The 19270-nt window shown below is 37.6% G+C and overlaps 1 protein-coding gene across 1 annotated transcript in view; it reads left to right on the plus strand.

Moving 5' to 3' along the window:
- The window catches only part of ipo11 (importin 11), a 205409-nt gene that overhangs the window by 60900 nt on the left and 125239 nt on the right, over window positions 1-19270 (plus strand). Inside the window, exons 15-16 of the mRNA XM_058783964.1 lie at window positions 51-156; window positions 18398-18524. Of these exons, the coding sequence (XP_058639947.1) occupies window positions 51-156; window positions 18398-18524 (233 nt within the window). The remainder of the gene's footprint in view (window positions 1-50; window positions 157-18397; window positions 18525-19270) is intronic.

Consider the following 19270-nt stretch of genomic DNA (forward strand, 5'->3'; position numbering starts at 1 on the left):
ATTAAATGGTATTTTTTTTTTTTTTTTCAAAATCATTTGTTTCTTTGCAGTTTACAACGCTGTAGGTTTAGCTGCCTATGAATTGTTTGACAATGTGGACTTTGATCAGTGGTTCAAGAACCAACTCCTTGGGGAGCTACAAGTGAGCCATAACAGGTATGATTTAATAAACATCATTAAATTAATCTGAAAGCCATTTTAACCTTCATAAAAACACCTGGAAGTCTGTGTTAGTGAATGAAGCCAGAAAGTCACGGGATGAAACATCGAAACGAAACATCTTAAGCATTGTTTTTGTAGATGAAACCATATTCACTCCTGTTATTGTTTTTCCCAGGAAGTAATGTCACTCCACAGGTGCGTTCAAAGAAGATTGTGCAGTGATAGAGTCTTACCCTTCTATAGATAAAAGACTAAAGCTTTCTCTTAGAAGTTTTTTTTTTATTATTGCATTACTCCTCTGTGAGCTCTGATAGGCGCTTTATCAAAAAGAATATGGGATGAAGCCCAGCACCTTCAAGTTTCTTGCTGTTTTGGTGTGATTGTTTCTGGAAATCTAGGTTGGTTACATAAAGGTGTACAGGTATACACACATAATTTAATAGCCTTATTTTTTTAGTATTTGGCCTCGGGAGTTAAAAAATTGTGCAGGATAACATCAAAATGCCGAATGAGGACAGCCCCTGGAAAGAGCTGATATCTTTCACTTTCTCACAAGTCTTTTTAAGAACAGCACGAAGATATCGAGATTTAGATCAACAACTCAGACGGGAGCCTGGATAATCTTTACTCTTTGCCTCATTGACATTTACTGCCTTCTACAATAGCAGTATTATATCAGCTGTGGTTGATGGATTGGTTAAACAACATTCTTCTGGGAGACTCCAGCGGTGCATTTGATGAGGTCATGAGAGTTGGGAAGATGTGAGGTATCAGATATGTAAAATAAACGTCCTGTGGAGAATGGTGTTGAAATATTCTTTGAAGGCCATGAGGGTTAAGAAAAGAAACTTGGGATTTAAAAAAAGAAAAGAGATTTTAAAAGTGAAGAATAAGTAGGTGCAGAAGTGTTGGGGAAGATGACTTGACAAGCTACTCATAATTTATAGTTAAACTACAGTCAAACTGCCCATTCAAAGTATTCAGCTATACTACAAGATAGTGATAAAAAGTTGCCAGTGACACTGCCTTTTTTAAATAGGGTTGTCAAGTAAATTAATATTTATCTCTTAAACAGACATTACAGAATGGCTGTTTTTTAACATTCTGAATTCTGTCAATTCGCTGTATATAAAAAAAAAAATAGCGATCTAACTAGCGATGTAGTCTTGTTACTTTTTGTTATTTACTCCCCAACACTGCTGTGCATTGCCTGATGCAGTTTTTATGTTTTGGTGACAGTTCTGTGGGAGGACAAGACACAGATACAAAATTTAAAAAGAGGTAATAAAGACTGTGACTCTACACAAACCATCATTTGTGACTTTAGAGAGAGAGAGAGGGGAGAAACAGACCTCTGATGTGGAAGATCTCATTACGATCACATTTGAAACCATGACCGCCAGTGTCTCCTTCCATTCACCACTGTTTGTTTTTGTTTGCCTGTTTCTTTCTCCTGATGAGTGAGGAGAGTGGGATTTAAACCTAATTTGCATATTTCGTAACGTTGATGTTGACATTTAAAAGACTGTGAAATTTAAATTTGAGTTTTGTGACTTTTAGTCCATGTTTTGAGGTCATCTACACTATTGTTCAAAGGTTTGCAGTTGATTTATTTTTTTTAATAATTTACATTAAATTTACATTGATCAAAAGTGACAGTAATGGTATTTATCTTGCAAAATATTTTTATTTCAAATGCTGTAATTTTGAACTTGATATTCATGAAAGAATCCTGGAAAACTGTTTTGAACCTTGATAATAAGAAATGTTTCTCAAGCAGCAAATCAGATGATTTCTGAATAAGGATCATGTGAAGCGAAATTCAGCTTTACCATCACAGGAATGAATTACAGTGTAAAATAAATGCAGCCTGGTCAGAATCAGAGATTTATTTTGAAATCATTTAAAAACGTTTCTGACCCTAAACAGAAGAGCATATGCAAGCAAACAAAACAACAGTGATTTTTAGCAGATACACATTTAAAAATATAGTTTTCCAATCAAATTTAACCAAAATGTTGATGACTCATTCTGTAGTACATCAATTTTTGCATCAATTTTGCAAATTCTTGAAGAGAACTTCATTTGAAACTTATTTTCCAAACTTAGAAAATAAAAAAGTCAAAAACAGTAAGAAACCACACTTCTTTTTGATTTTATAAGATCTTTAAAAGAATAAAAGAACTAAACTAAAGAAATATCCAAAAATGAAAATTTGCTGAAAATGTGCAAAGTACATTGGAACAGATTTGGAGAATTTTAGCATTATATCACTTGTTCACCAATGGACTCTCTGCAGTGAATGGGTGGCGTCAGAAAGTCCAAACAGCAGATAAATACATCGCAAAAGTCCTCAAGTAATCCATACGATTCCAGTCCATCAATTAATGTTTTATGAAGTGAAAATCTGCATGTTTATAAGAAACAAATCCATCAAGGCATTTGACTTCAAATCGCCATTCTGACAGCACCCATTCACCGCAGAGGATCCATTGGTGAACAACTCACATAATGCATGTAATAAAGTTTCTTCAAATCTGGGGCCTGTACCATGATGGTAGATGAACAAATTCAGAGTTACAGGATTAGTTTCGAGTTGACAAAACCAAACCACTCCAATCCGGCTTTGTTGGTACCATGATGCTGATCATCAACTTTCTTTGTTAACTCAGGCTTTGATCCTGAGTTTGTGGAGCATGTGCACATGAATGTGCGACATCAGTGGCGGACAGCCAATCACAAGCCTTGGTTAAAAGTTAAAGGTTTTGCTAAAGGTTAAGAGATTGCAAAATATGATTAATTTAAATGCATTTACAAAGAAAAAGTACTTGTTCAGGAAAGAGGACAAATAAAATAAATTATCTTGCTTTATCAGTGCAGTCACAAGTGAAACTTAAGTTAGTTTATATTGTTGGAAATATACAGCGCTAGAGACTCGAACATGTAAGGTCACAGTCATTTTTAAAGCGTTATCTATTGATTCTACAACTTATTTATATTATATACAATCTGTATCTATTAACATTCATTTAAAATAAATTAAAATAATGTAATCATCATTAAGGCCAGACCATTTTTTTTTTTTTTTTTTGTACTAGTGACCTTTAATTTGGAGCAAGATAAACTGGGAGAGTGACTTTTTTTTGTGTCAGACGTGTCAGTTTGCTCATATCTGATTGGTCCAATTTCAGTTTGAGATCTCTAACTCAGAACATACACTCCACAGCTAACCGGCAGGTTAAGTTACTATGGCAATGAACGCAGCTAAAAGCTAAGCTACTTTCATGGTACCTAAAACCCAGAGTTGGCGCAAGCTAAACTGAAACTTACCTGGCTAACCAGCTAATCCAGCTTCATGGTACAGGCCCCTGTTCAGCTGAAGGAACAAACTCATCTACATCTTGGATGGCCTCAGAGTGAGTACATTTTCAGAAAATTTAAATTTTTGGGTGAACCATTTCCTTAAGGAAATGAGAAGAAAAAGTCTTGCATTTCAAAGTTCCACAGTTGTTTGTAACAATCCACTTGTCTCATTTGTTTTGGCAAGCACATAACATACTCAAGAGTGCCTGTGTTGCAGGCAATGTATGTGCAAATGTGTGTGTGTGTCGGTGGACTTTTTTTTTTGTATTGCTCCAGTGGGGATCAGTCAAGCACTCGAGTGCGTGAGTGTGTGTTCATGGGCATTGAGGCGGTCTCTGCACTCGCTCTTGACAGAGCAAGCAAATGTACGCCTGCCACTCTTTAATCAGGCACATTTGTCACTGTCATGATGAGACAGTATGCCTGAGAAAGGCTCAGAGGGATTTTCAGAGAGACATATGAGTAACCCTGGTGCTGACATCTGCCATCTGTGCCTTGGCCTTTGTAATTTGACAAGTTTATATTCAGCAGGAAGTTACCAATATGCATTATACCTTCGTAATTCGTCCTCATTGCTTGTTATGAGAAACGGCTGCAAATTCCTTGACCTTGTACACTGTAATTTCTCCTGACTGGCAGCCCTCCAGACCTCCCATTGATTCATTACTTCGTTTGACCTAGCGTGTCACGAAGTCCATACTCTTGCGCTTTACCTTGGCAGACAGATTATCTGAGCACTGATCTCGTGGCTCTAAGGTCAAAAGAGGCAGCTGTGCTGAACAGGTGTTGCTATGGACCAGATCAATAGGCTGGGGAAGCCTGTTGCATCCGTCTTCCCCATTTACAGGAACTCTGTCGTGTTTCTTCTCCACCCTGGGATTTTACCAGGACACAATAAACTATTACTTCGCTTGGATAGATTATGGTCCAGGACATTGGGGACAGTGCACTGGGGCCACTAAGTGGCCTCAAACCTGAATAAAAGGGACTTCAGTTAACGTTCATATAGATAGATGTACAGTATGTGCCAGTATTATTAATAAATAAAATTTGCACTAATTTGTATATTTGTACTATAAAATTCATTTGTTTGTGAATTGGCCTACACTGGCTGTGCTGTATATTTTTGATTCAATAATGCAAAACTGGCTCACTTTATAAGTCATTTGTTCATGACTCAGACTACACTGCTCGTGCTGTATGATTGTTTTTGCGTGCAACACTTGTGGACAGCCTAAAAAAAAAGAGATTTCTTGGCATTTATTTTGCAAACTCTAAAGTAAAATTTTAGTTCTCACTGGACTAAAATCCATCTTTGCTACCTCCACTCTTGGAGTTCTTGAAGGCAGGCGTCCTTTCTTTGTCCTAGCTGGGTCGCGTCCTTTGGTGCACGTGGAGAATCAGGTTAATGCTCAGCGACCCTCAGTCTCTCGTCACATGCCATACTCTATTGCGTTTCCAGTACAGCACAGCAGCCACACTGCAGGCAAGCTCGGAGAGCAGCAGCTTGTGTGACGGTGATGGTCAGTGTGCGATTCACAGCAGCGTGAAATGACCTTTTCAGCTCAGAGCTTCAGCATGGCAGCTGTGGTGCCAGTTCAGCTTTAGGGGGACTAAACTGTGTCGAGTGTTAAGTCACAGATGTTACCTCATCCCAGACTCACACTAACGGATGTCATATGACTTATGTTTGTTATGCTGTGTGGTTAATTTGCTTAGCCACCAAGGCGCACCAATTTCGAATAGTCGAAGATTCTATGCTTCAAGAGGAGGAGCCTAATTCGACTACCAATCTCACAGTGGAATATTCGCAGAGGTGTTATAAAAGGGGAATTGTGCCATTTTGGCCAAAGTTAATATACAGCCAATTAGGGGTGGGAATCTTCAGGCACTTCACGATCCGATTCCGATTCTGTGAGTCACGATCCGATTCCAAAACAATTCTTGATCTACATTTTTCCCCTATTAATTCTTCTGCTGTGCAAATACATCTTTACAACTTTACATCTTAACCAAAATTGGAGTTTCTATGCTTTTTGTTTATAGTTCATAGTTCTCTGTGTGTCAGTACTGCCATCTTAAAAGTAGGGGTGTGAATCTTGATTTCACGATTCAATTCAACTACGATTATCATTATCAACTCATTATCACAATGCGTCACATTCTCAGTTTTCAATATTACTGCACATGGCTACATTTTCATATAAATTTTAAATCAAATTTATTTTGTGCAAACTTTACTCTATTTTTATTATTATTATATAAGCAGGCTACTTTTTAAAACAATTACTTATTTAAAATAAGTGTTGTTTTTTTTAAGTACAGTGGGGCAAAAAAGTATTTAGTCAGCCACCAATTGTGCAAGTTCTCCCACTTAAAAAGATGAGAGAGGCCTGTAATTTTCATCATAGGTATACCTCAACTATGAGAGACAAAATGAGAAAAAAAAAATCCAGAAAATCACATTGTAGGATTTTTAAAGAATTTATTTGCAAATTATGGTGGAAAATAAGTATTTGGTCAATAACAAAATTTCATCTCAATACTTTATATACCCTTTGTTGGCAATGACGGAGGTCAAACGTTTTCACATACTGTTGCTGGTATTTTGGCCCATTCCTCCATGCAGATCTCCTCTAGAGCAGTAATGTTTTGGGGCTGTCGCTGGGCAACACGGACTCCAAAGATTTTCGATGGGGTTGAGATCTGGAGACTGGCTAGGCCACTCCAGGACCTTGAAATGCTTCTTCTGAAGCCACTCCTTCGTTGCCAGGCGGTGTGTTTGGGATCATTGTCATGCTGAAAGACCCAGCCACGCTTTCATCTTCAATGCCCTTGCTGATGGAAGGAGGTTTTCACTCAAAATCTCACGATACATGGCCCCATTCATTCTTTCGTTTACACGAATCAGTCGTCCTGGTCCCTTTGCAGAAAAACAGCCCCAAAGCATGATGTTTCCACCCCCATGCTTCACAGTAGGTATGGTGTTCTTTGGATGCAACTCAGCATTCTTTCTCCTCCAAACACGATAAGTTGAGTTTTTACCAAAAAGTAAAAACTCAACTTGCAATCCTCCTCTGGATCATCCAAATGCTCTCTAGCAAACTTCAGACGGGCCAGACATGTACTGGCTTAAGCAGGAGGACACGTCTGGCACTGCAGGATTTGAGTCCCTGGCGGCGCAGTGTGTTACTGATGGTAGCCTTTGTTACTTTGGTCCCAGCTCTCTGCAGGTCATTCACTAGGTCCCCCCGTGTGTTTCTGGGATTTTTGCTCACAGTTCTTGTGATCATTTTGACCCCACGGGGTGAGATCTTGCGTGGAGCCCCAGATCGAGGGAGATTATCAGTGGTCTTGTAGGTCTTCCATTTTCTAATAATTGCTCCCACAGTTGATTTCTTCACACCAAGCTGCTTACCTATTGCAGATTCAGTCTTCCCAGCCTGGTGCAGGTCTACAATTTTGTTCCTGGTGTCCTTTGAGAGCTCTTTGGTCTTGGCCATGGTGGAGTTTGGAATTGGACTGTTTGAGGTTGTGGACAGGTGTCTTTTATACTGATAACGAGTTCAAACAGATTCCATTAATACAGGTAATGAGTGGAGGACAGAGGAGCCTCTTAAAGAAGTTGTTACAGGTCTGTGAGAGCCAGAAATCTTGCTTGTTTGTAGGTGACCAAATACTTATTTTACCGAGGAATTTACCAATAAATTCTTTAAAAATCCTACAATGTGATTTTCTGGATTTTTTTTTTCTCATTTTGTCTCTCATAGTTGAGGTATATCTATGATGAAAATTACAGGCCTCTCTCATCTTTTTAAGTGGGAGAACTTGCACAATTGGTGGCTGACTAAATACTTTTTTGCCCCACTGTATACGAAAGTTTACAGACAATAGTTATGGGTTTTTCTTTGTTTCCTCAGCATTATTGCCGTTTGATTATTACTGATGAGATCATAGACAGTGCTAACAGGCTGCATTCACACTAATGCACAGAACTATTTTGATATATCAGATGTTTTGTCCTGCTCTGAAAACATAACTGACTGTGTACATCAATTTCTTATAAAAGTATTAGAAAATGCAAGTGCATTTAACCGCGGCCGCAAACAAAACACAAAGCGCACGTGAAAGTCTGTCAGAGCGCTTCTAATAGTACTGCATTCCAAATGGTTTAAAGGAAGCATATCTAAAGTAAAACACGGCGGGTGGAAGCACACACTGACAAGAAATGTGAACGTGTCTCACAGCGCAAATTCTGTGCAATGAAGCCCGCCGCGCTTCTAGCGTGCACACGTGCCATATACGAAAAAAAAAAAAAAAAACAAGCTCAGAATCGATTATGAAATATTCAGAATCGTTGAAGAGAGAATCGTGATGCATCGGAGAATCGATTTTACCCCTACAGCCTATTATGATAATGCTGTAAATAAGAATCTTAAAAGAAAGAAGATTTTACAACCCGAATTCCGGAAATGTTGGGACGTTTTTTACATTTGAATAAAATGAAAACTAAAAGACTTTCAAATCACATGAGCCAATATTCACAATAGAACATGGAGAACATAACATTTTACACTTATCCACTATATGAGCTCATTTCAAATTTGATGCCTGCTACAGGTCTCAAAAAAGTTGGCAACAAAGGGCTGAAAAAGCAAGAAATTTTGAAAAGATTCAGGTGGGAGAACAAATAGCAACTAATTAAGTTAATTGACATCAGGTCTGTAACATGATTAGCTATAAAAGGGATGTCTTAGAGAGGCAGAGTCTCTCAGAAGTAAAGATGGGCAGAGGCTTTCCAATCTGTGAAAGAGTGCGTAAAAAGATTGTGGAATACTTTAAAAACAATGTTCCTCAAAGTCAAATCGCAAAGGCTTTGCAAATCTCATCATCTATAGTGCGTAATATCATCAAAAGATTCAGAGAAACTGGAGAAATATGTGTGTAAGGTACAGGGCCGAAGACCTTTGTTGGATGCCCGTGGTTTTCAGGCCCTCAGAAGACACTGCATCACTCAACGGCATGATTCTGTCATTGACGTTACTAAATGGGCCGAGGAATACTTCCAGAAACCACTCTAAGTAAACACAATCCGCCATGCCACAATCATGCAAAAAGGAAGGTATATGTGAACATGGTCCAGAAGCGCCGTCGTGTCCTGTGGGCCAAGGCTCATTTAAAATGGACTGTTTCAAAGTAGAAAAGTGTTCTATGGTCACACGTGTCCAAATTTGACATTCTTGTTGAAAATCACAGACGCCGTGTCCTCTGGGCTAAAGATGAGAGAGAGCTTCCTGCGTATTATCAGCATTCAGTTCAAAAGCCAGCATCTATGATGGTATGGGGGTCCATAAGTGCATATGGTATGGGCAGCTTGCATGCTTTGGAAGGCACTATGAATGCTTAAAGGTATATAAAGGTTTTAGAGCAACATATGCTCCCCTCCAGACGACGTCTATTTCAAGGAAGACCTTGTGTATTTCAGCAGGACAATGCAAAACCACATACTGCAGCTATTACAACAGCATTGCTTCGTAGTAGAAGAGTCCGGGTGCTGAATTGGCCTGCCTGCAGTCCAGATCTTTCACCTATAGATAACATTTGGCGCATCATTAAATGAAAAATACGTCAAAGACGACCACGAACTCTTCAGCAGCTGCAAACCTATATCAGGCAAGAATGGGACCAAATTCCAACACCAAAACTCCAGAAACTCATAACCTCGATGTCCAGTCATCTGTTCTGAATAGAAGAAGAGATGCTACACCATGGTAAACATGCCCCCATCCCAACTATTTTGAGACCTGTAGCAGGCATCAAATTTGAAATGAGCTCATTTTGTGCATAAAATTGTAAAAAAAAATTCATTTTTCATTTTATTTAAATTAAAAAAATATCCCAACATTTCCAGAATTTGGGTTGTAAAATCTTCTTTCTGAATAAATCCAACCACCCCTATTACAGATTTAAGTTTCACTTTCCATAATTCGTGACCGACAGGAGCATCTTGGCGGCAAGGATTTAAATCTTTAACAAGACTCAAATTGACACAGGCAGAGTGAAAGACTGGATCAGGTAGGGTACAAAATTTCAAAACATTTCAGCCGGTTCTAATGTGATTTTTGCATGCTTTAAACAGGCTAAACTTAATGAGATCGCTAAGAAGACGAGGGACAACCTTTTAGTGATTATAAAGGCAGTGCTTGCTTTCTAGGCTACATAGCCTACAATCCATTCAGAATTTGTATAGAACTTTTATTTTTTTGGCCACATACAATGCTGCAAAGTTTTGGGAGTGACATCCGCATATTTATGTGGGATTCACACTTGAAAGAGCAATGGACGGGACAAAAATATACGTGAAAATGTAAGTGAATCAAGGCTAGAACACACTTTCTGTAGCACGCACAGTATTTAATTCTGGATAAAACTAGCTGTTTGAGCAGTTTTCACAGTAGCTCATATTTATACGATCGCATGGAGTTTTATGTGGCAGTAAGCTATGCGTCAAAGTCAGAAAAATTAGCAGGGTATTTGTTAATTTCCTCTGTGAAAATGATTGATTTCATCTTATGTGGATTATTTGGTTTTATTTAGTGCAAATCTCTGGTTTCATCAGCTCTGATAAGTAATAAACAACATATGCGGCCGGCTAATGTTGACTTTTTGTAATCTTTTAATGAAAAAATAAAACATTATTTACCCCATTTTTATCTGCGAGGCATCCGTTACACACATTCCCTGTGTGTTAACGTCAGTATTTATGACTGTTGAATGTATTTTGCACCCCACCCTCAAACATATAATTCGACTATCAGTCGACTATCGGCAAGATTTGACAATTCTGATTCGACTATGTAAATCCTTAGTCTTAGTTCAGTAATTTTTTATTTATTTTTTCTGTGCCATTTTTTTCCCCCCTTTTTTCATTTGTTTGTAAAATATAATTTTTTTATTATTACATAATACACATTTAGAATGTATTGTTATTCATTTAATAATTTTTGTTGTTATACAAGTCTTTGTTTTCTGTCTGAAATTGTCACTTTTATACAGTCAGATTCAGATATGCTTTTCAGTATTATCTGTACACCATTGTGGATCCTTCATATTTTGAAATATGTTTTATTTCTTCCCTCCACTGGCCTCTAAACAGCAATAAAAAATTAAACACACTGTGGCTGGTTACAATACAGGTCAACTATGTGATCTCTTCCCGCGTTAATGGGCAATTTTTGGCTAGAATAAGTTGTAAACTGGACCAGACTTTATGCTACAAGTCAAAAGTCAAGCTATGCTGCCCCATCCTGATTAAGTAGGCGTCTTTTGGCCAGAATAAGTCTGGTTTGAAGTCTGGTTACTTGTGAATACATTTTGATCAGGCGGCATCTTATTGTCTGAGCGTGTGATTCTTGGCAAGAATAAACTGCACACTGGACCAGATTTTATGCTGATCAAAAAAGTCTGGGGTGGCAGATTGTCCCAAACTAAAACTTTACCACCAACTTTATCAGTTATAAATATCCATTCTTCATATGCTTTCAAAGCGAATAGGCACATTTGCAAATGAGTCACAGTGAAACCTTTGTTTCTCATCATGCTTGCTTCATTAAAATGGTTTGTTGCTCATTAGATGTGTGTAATTGAAGAAATGTTGCTGTGCTTTGTGTACTGTATGTGTTTAAGAGCACAGCATGGCAGGGCTCGTATGATGACTCAGCTATTTGAAAACGGTAATGGAGGGTCCTTGAAGCTATGTTTTCATTACAAGTCCCTCTGCTGGATGCCTAATTGTCATTGAACAGTAAGATGTCATATACAGATACTTTCATCCTTTCAATGCTTGCTTTCATGACAAATTTAAGAGCGACAGCCCACAAGATTCAGTCTCCTTTTATAGAGCTTCACTTCCGTACCCTTCTTTTTGACACAGACAAGACTGAGGTTATCAGCAGTCTGAGTGACGTCCCCTGCCATAGTCTGTTTTGACGTGTCTGAGCTGCAGCCACTTGACAGCAGCCCTCTTTAAAATCAATCATTCACTGTGAATAGAGGCAGAGTTTTATGGTCAGCATCTTTCAGGCCTACTGAGAATATATATATTTTTTTACCCCCCTCTTGAAGTGATTCAAATACTAAATAGCAGAATTTGAATTCCCTGGCAACCACGCATATATGAATGTATGCAAGTGGAGGTCATAACTAAATCACAAAATTCAATTTTCAGTGCACGACAGTCACGGCGCTCTGATGCATTTAATAGTTCTTTCTCCAGTCGTACAACGGCAGGAACTCTGTCCCCTTTTCCCATTTTTGTAAGATGTGTTTTTTTTTACAGTAATAATATAAATTACGGGACCATGCTGTGAAAACCCCTTGAGTCTTTCCTTTTTAGTACTGACATTTTATTTCTTGAGAGATTGCGCAGAACATTGGCAAAAGGTTGCATAAATCTGACGAGATTTATTAACCACTTTTAGACAGTACCTCAGGGATGCATACAGTAAAAAGTTTTTTTTTTTTTAAAGTACAAACTTTTTATTTTCTTCATATCAACAAAACAACATCCATTCAAACAAACAACAGGAAGGGGGAGCAACAGACACACCACCAAGAATATCACAATCTGAAAGAAAAAAAAAAAAACTTTATATGGTCATTCCTTTATATAGTCCAAAATGTTGGAAGAAAAACATTGCCATGCATCGATGGTACTAGGTTTAGCCTTGTTAATTCATGCTGTTATACATTCACAAGTCACTATTTTAAGGAGGCTATGAATCCAAAATGTTTTTGCACACGTGCGGAGTAAAACAGTTTTGTATTATTGCCTTCTTTGCAGCTGTAAAACCAGCACACAACATTCTCTTCTTTAATGAACTTATACAGAAGTTAGAATCGTTATTGAGAAGACATAAACCTGGATTAGACACGTAATCAATTTGTAGTAAAAAGGACAAAACCGAGTTCACATGAGTCCATAGATTGACAATAATTGGACATTCCCAAAACATGTGGTGAAAAGTACCTGCTGATACAGTGTTACAGATATGACAGTTATAGGTCGATTGCAGTTTCATTTTAAGCCTCTTGTAAGGAGTTATGGATGACTTTGAAATGGATAAGACGATGAGCCAAGTTTTTAGAAGTTAAGATTGGATTAGACCACACCCTCTCCCAGTCGACTGATAAATCAAAATCTGTTAATTCATGATTCCAGATAGATTTAATAGAAAGAGACTTCGCAGTGTGATCATTAAGTTTACTATATATTAAAGAAACCGATGGACGACCAGAGGGTGGTGCGATCCAATCCCATATAGGATGAGAGGAAATAGGGGATGCCCAGGGAACTCCATAGGCCTTGAGAGCAGAACGTAACTGTAAAAAGACAAAATTTGATGATGCTAGTAAACAAAATTAGTACTTAGTTCTTGAAGTGAGCAGAGTCCCTGGTTATCATATAAGTCACTGCATGTGTTTATGCCCAATGTAGACCAAGAGGGCTTGACAAATGGCCGATTTCCACATAAAAAAATTAAAATTGTGCCATAAGGGTGTGTTGTTAAAAAATTTGAAAGGTCCTCCCATCAGACGTTCCACCCTTGTCCAGATCCTAATAGAATTGGCCACAACCGGGCCAAATTTATATTTATCTTTTTTATTTCCTATCCCAGCAAATAAAATAGCTTGGAGCCTATGTGGTTTAACCTTGTCAGCTTCGATTACTCTCCATGAAACTTTAGATTGAGGATCAACCCAAATATGAAGAGCTTTAAGTTGGAACGACCAATAATATAATTAAAAATTTGGCACAGCCAATCTTCCTGAAAGTATAGGATGCTGCAATGTGACAAGTTTTATTCTGGGTCGTTTATAATTCCAGATAAACTGGGAAAGTATGGAATTGATCTCCTTAAAGTAACCTGGAGGAGGGGAAAGCGGCAGCATAAAAAAAAGAAAATTAAGCCGAGGTAACACATTCATTTTGACGGTGGATATTTTACCTTGAAGAGAGACTTGAAGATCATTCCATCTTTGAGTGTCACTTTTGATCTTGACTAAAATGCTATTAAAATTGTTTCTGGCAATTTTATGAATGTCTTTATATATGGTAATACCCAAATAGATGAAATAATCTTTAATAGGAATGAATGAGGGGATAGGAAAGTTAACTTTAACATTGTTGTTGTTTGGCATTAAAGCAGATTTGGTCCAGTTTATCTTGTACCCCGATAAACTACTAAAGTGATCAAATTCCTTAATTATACTGGTTATTAAAATGATCATCAAAAATGGTTAAAATGGTTATCAAAATGATCTAAATATAAGATAATGCCATCAGCGTACAACGAAATAATATGATTATGGTCATGAATCTTAATCGGTGGAACGTCAGAGTTCCTAATGGCTTGTGCTAGTGGTTCAAAGGATAAACAAAACAATAAAGGGGAAAGTGGACATCCCTGCCTCGTTCCTCCCTGTAAAGGGGAACGGGGGGAGATAATATTACCAGTTAAGACTGATGCCTCAGGTGAGTGGTAAAGTGTCTTAATCAGAGAAATGTAATGTTCACCGAAACCAAAACTTTGCAGAACTGCCCACATATAGTTCCACTCTAGCCTGTCAAAGGCTTTTTCTGCGTCAAGTGAAAAATCCGAACAAGGACTCGGAAGAGAGTCTACAAAATCAAGTACATGAAACAGTCGCCGCATATTATCGGACGTGTGACGCCCCTTAATAAAACCGGTTTGGTCCTCTTTGATTAAGCTATGAATCACTTTCCCCATGTGAGAGGCAAGAGTTTTAGCATAAACTTTTAGATCGCATGGGATGAGTGATACTGGTCTGTAGTTGGAGCAATCTAACGAATCTTTACCCTTTTTAAGAAGCAGTGATATCAGTGATGTTTTCAGTGGTAATTCAAAGTGCTTAAATAAAAGGAAATGAAAAAGTAATTAAAAAAATAAAAATAAAATACAAAAAAATAAATATATGTATATTCTAAATATAATTCAGGAGGGAGGCCATCTAGGCCTGGTGACTTGCCCTTCTGAAGGCTTTTTAGTGCTTCATGGAGCTTGTGTGTGTATATATTTTTATATAAAAAAAGTTTTTTATTTATATATAATAAATCACATTTAGTTTAGTAATTTTTTTAATAATTAGTAATATACAGTTTAATAAATATATACATTTAAGCATGCATACAATATGTCTGTGTGTGTATGTGTATATATATATATGTATGTATGTGTATATATGTATATATGTGTATATATATATATATATATATATATATATATATATATATATATACAGTGAGGAAAATAAGTATTTGAACACCCTGCTATTTTGCAAGTTCTCCCACTTAGAAATCATGGAGGGTCTGAAATTGTCATCGAGGTGCATGTCCACTGTGAGAGACATAATCTAAAAAAAATCCAAAAATCACAATGTATGATTTTTTAACTATTTATTTGTATGATACAGCTGCAAATAAGTATTTGAACACCTGTCTATCAGCTAGAATTCCGACCCTCAAAGACCTGTTAGTCTGCCTTTAAAATGTCCACCTCCACTCCATTTATTATCCTAAATTAGATGCACCTGTTTGAGGTCGTTAGCTGCATAAAGACACCTGTCCACCCCATACAATCAGTAAGAATCCAACTACTAACATGGCCAAGACCAAAGAGCTGTCCAAAGACACTAGAGACAAAATTGTACACCTCCACAAGGCTGGAAAGGGCTACGGGAAATTGCCAAGCAGCTTGGTGAAAAAGGTCCACTGTTGGAGCAATCATTAGAAAATGGAAGAAGCTAAACATGACTGTCAATCTCCCTCGGACTGGGGCTCCATGCAAGATCTCACCTCGTGGGGTCTCAATGATCCTAAGAAAGGTGAGAAATCAGCCCAGAACTACACGGGAGGAGCTGGTCAATGACCTGAAAAGAGCTGGGACCACCGCTTTCCAAGGTTACTGTTGGTAATACACTAAGACGTCATGGTTTGAAATCATGCATGACACGGAAGGTTCCCCTGCTTAAACCAGGCCTGACTTAAGTTTGCCAATGACCATTTGGATGATCCAGAGGAGTCATGGGAGAAAGTCATGTGGTCAGATGAGACCAAAATAGAACTTTTTGGTCATAATTCCACTAAACGTGTTTGGAGGAAGAAGAATGAGTACCATCCCAAGAACACCATCCCTACTGTGAAGCATGGGGTGGTAGCATCATCTTTGGGGTGTTTTTCTGCACATGGGACAGGGCGACTGCACTGTATTAAGGAGAGGATGACCGGGGCCATGTATTGCGAGATTTTGGGGAACAACCTCCTTCCCTCAGTTAGAGCATTGAAGATGGGTCGAGGCTGGGTCTTCCAACATGACAATGACCCGAAGCACACAGCCAGGATAACCAAGGAGTGGCTCTGTAAGAAGCATTTCAAGGTTCTGGCGTGGCCTAGCCAGTCTCCAGACCTAAACCCAATAGAGAATCTTTGGAGGAGCTCAAAGCCAGAAACCTGACTGATCTAGAGAAGATCTGTGTGGAGGAGTGGGCCAAAATCCCTCCTGCAGTGTGTGCAAACCTGGTGAAAAACTACAGGAAACGTTTGACTTCTGTAATTGCAAACAAAGGCTACTGTACCAAATATTAACATTGATTTTCTCAGGTGTTCAAATACTTATTTGCAGCTGTATCATACAAATAAATAGTTAAAAATCATACATTGTGATTTCTGGATTTTTTTTAGATTATGTCTCTCACAGTGGACATGCACCTCGATGACAATTTCAAACCCTCCATGATTTCTAAGTGGGAGAACTTGCAAAATAGCAGGGTGTTCAAATACTTATTTTCCTCACTGTATATATATATATATATATATATATGTGTGTATGTGTGTGTGTGTGTATGTATTTGTGTAAGAGTTTTGCATTTATGGTTTAAATTATTTTACATTATATATTTGTTTACATATTTATAGTAATCAGATTGCAATTTCTTGCTTTTTTTTGTGTGTAGCCCTCCTTGCCACACTGCATATTAAATTCCTATTAAAACTGAATTAAAATTATTTAATAGGAAAAGGAGGACTCTTTGGAGACTCCTTAGACTAATAAGTGAGCAGGAAGGTAAAGTGCCCTCGGCAGCAGGCCTGTTTACCTTTATTTGCATGTTTATATGTTGTGCTGTGCTCTGTTGAGAGTAATCACTGGTTACATGTCATTTAGCAGATGTGTTGTAGAGCAAACACAATGTTTTGATGCGTCATTACCTTAGAGTGGACTCGTTATGACTCGCAGCTTGGCTAATAAGTTTGATCTCTCTGTGGAGTGACCTTTATAGTTAATGTAATGAGGTGCTGGTGATATTAGTTGTGGTGGTTTTGGGTGCGACGCTGAAGTTTTTATCACCATCGGCTCTTAATTACTCTGTCGCTCACTGGCAAGCAGACGAAAGCAGCTTAAACCCCTGGCACGCTCCCTTACTTTTTATCAACGCCAGTGGCACAGCAGCCTGTTTCTCCAGAGATATTTTCTTCCAAAAAAAAAAAAAAGCCTTGAAATGATCCCTCCCAGACTCTCTTTTATTGTCTCCAGTGACCTGAGAGATCCTCGGGGCTCAGAGTCATGCCTGCTTTACTTTTGAGAATTGATCCTGCAAAAACGTTTCAAAACTGGGACTGGTTTTTGGTGGGAAATGCAGGTTCTTTACAAAAGCAAATACCCTGATTCACTGCTTCTGATATATTTATTATTTTTTATTACTGCTTGAGTCTTATTTTGAATGTCCTCTATATTTATGCTTAATATTTATAATATTTATCTGCAGACATCCATAAGAAAGTTATTCTGAGACGTAAAAGCTAGCAGCCATCTGAGCGAGGAGGAGAGTGAGAGTTATTGACAAACATAAATCAATGTACAGATGGGTGAAAGCAGCAGACTCATATTTAAAAGATATTAACCTACATTTTACAATTCATCCTTCAAACTTTTGTCACCTATTGTTGAGGACAAATGAAAATAAATAGATTAAAGTGGAAATAGAACACAGAGAGCGGGACAGAATAGCCAGGAAGTCCATGTGCACATGCATATTCCACAAGCTGTACACCCTAAACTTCTTTAAGCTTTAATAAGAATATATGTCTTGATAGGGAAATGATGTGCATTTCAATGTGGCCAATGAATAAATATAACAGTGATTATGAAAATTAACCATTGATTAGGTTATTGAGTGGGCATAAACTTGGAAATATATAAAGTACCCTTGGATTCACTGCTGTATATGCTTTTTCTAAGACATGTAACGCTCAAATCAATTTCCACATGCACTTTAATTGTTTAATCTCACAGTATAGAGGTATCTGCGGGCATTCTGTAGGTGGAGTTCATTCATGTGTGCATAATTTTAAGATAATTTGCACTTATTAAAGGAGGATTTTTTGTTCATTCATAGGAATGTTTGGAATTTTTGTTACAATTAAGATTATTATATGCCTGTCTTTACAAAGAGCCCCCAGTGTTTTATTCTGGATTCATGCCAGGTTTTATTTCTTTTTCTTTTTTTCTGAACATAAAGTTACTGCAAAGAAAGTTTTTCTCCTTTTGAATACTAACTTTACGCAATTTTTCCTTCTGGGAAACCTTTAAGTTGTACAGTATTTATGGAGATGAGAAAAGTTTAAGGTGTGCTGAATATAAGATTCAAAGATTAAAAGACAATTTGCAGACATTATCTCTATATTGTGTCTTACACCTGCAATTCCATCTCAGATAAAAGAAGTGTTTTGAAGAATTTTTAAACCATTAACAGGACAATGCACAGGAATGCTAATTTGGCATATTTTGTTTTTTAGGTACAAGTTGATCAGAAGGCGGGTGATCTGGCTGATTGGACAGTGGATCTCAGTGAAGTTCAAGCCGGAACTGCGGCCCCTGCTCTACGAGGTCATCCTCAGTCTCATGCAGGACCCTGATCTTGTGGTAAGTGAAGCTTACAGGATGTCCAGGTTTCTTAAAGGGATAGTTCAGCCAAAACACTAGTACTCTGTTATAATTCACTACAAATCTTTCTTTTTCGTGCATTCGCAATGAATGTAAGCTGAGGCTTTCAAGCTTCAGAAGGTACATGAATGCACCATGAAAGTATATTAAAAAAAAAATATAAAAAAAAAATGGATAAATTAAATGGAATAGCCTCCGCACCGACAATTAAATTATTTTAATTAAACCATGTTGTTGATGAAAATAATAAGATAAAAATAAAAGTGGTGGTTATTATTATTATTATTAATATATCAATGATTTTGAAAAAGTATCTTAAAATAATACCACTGTTTCAAATAGCAGCATGCTGTTTTAGCAGCGTGCGCTGCTGAAAGCTGAATGAATACCTGTAAACTGAAGCGCTTATTATTTATACAACATAAACATAATATTATAACTTATATATGCACAAAAAGACGCAAATGTGCAAGTGATCTTGAACTAAGTTATGCACTAATAAGATGTGACGCGCTCTTGGCTCTTCCCGGAACAATGTGCTGAAACACGACAAATTAAGCCAAAGAATTCACAACGTTTTATAATAATATGTTCTCATTATAATATTATATATATGATAGTCCCGATCATTAATGTTGTGCGCTGTTGTTTGAGCTTCATGCGCTGAGCTGCATGCGCTGAGCTAAAGATGATCACTGAAGCACTCTATTAACGCTCTATTAGCT

Source organism: Onychostoma macrolepis, chromosome 08 (genome assembly GCF_012432095.1).
Source record: "Onychostoma macrolepis isolate SWU-2019 chromosome 08, ASM1243209v1, whole genome shotgun sequence".
NCBI classification, from domain to species: domain Eukaryota; kingdom Metazoa; phylum Chordata; class Actinopteri; order Cypriniformes; family Cyprinidae; genus Onychostoma; species Onychostoma macrolepis.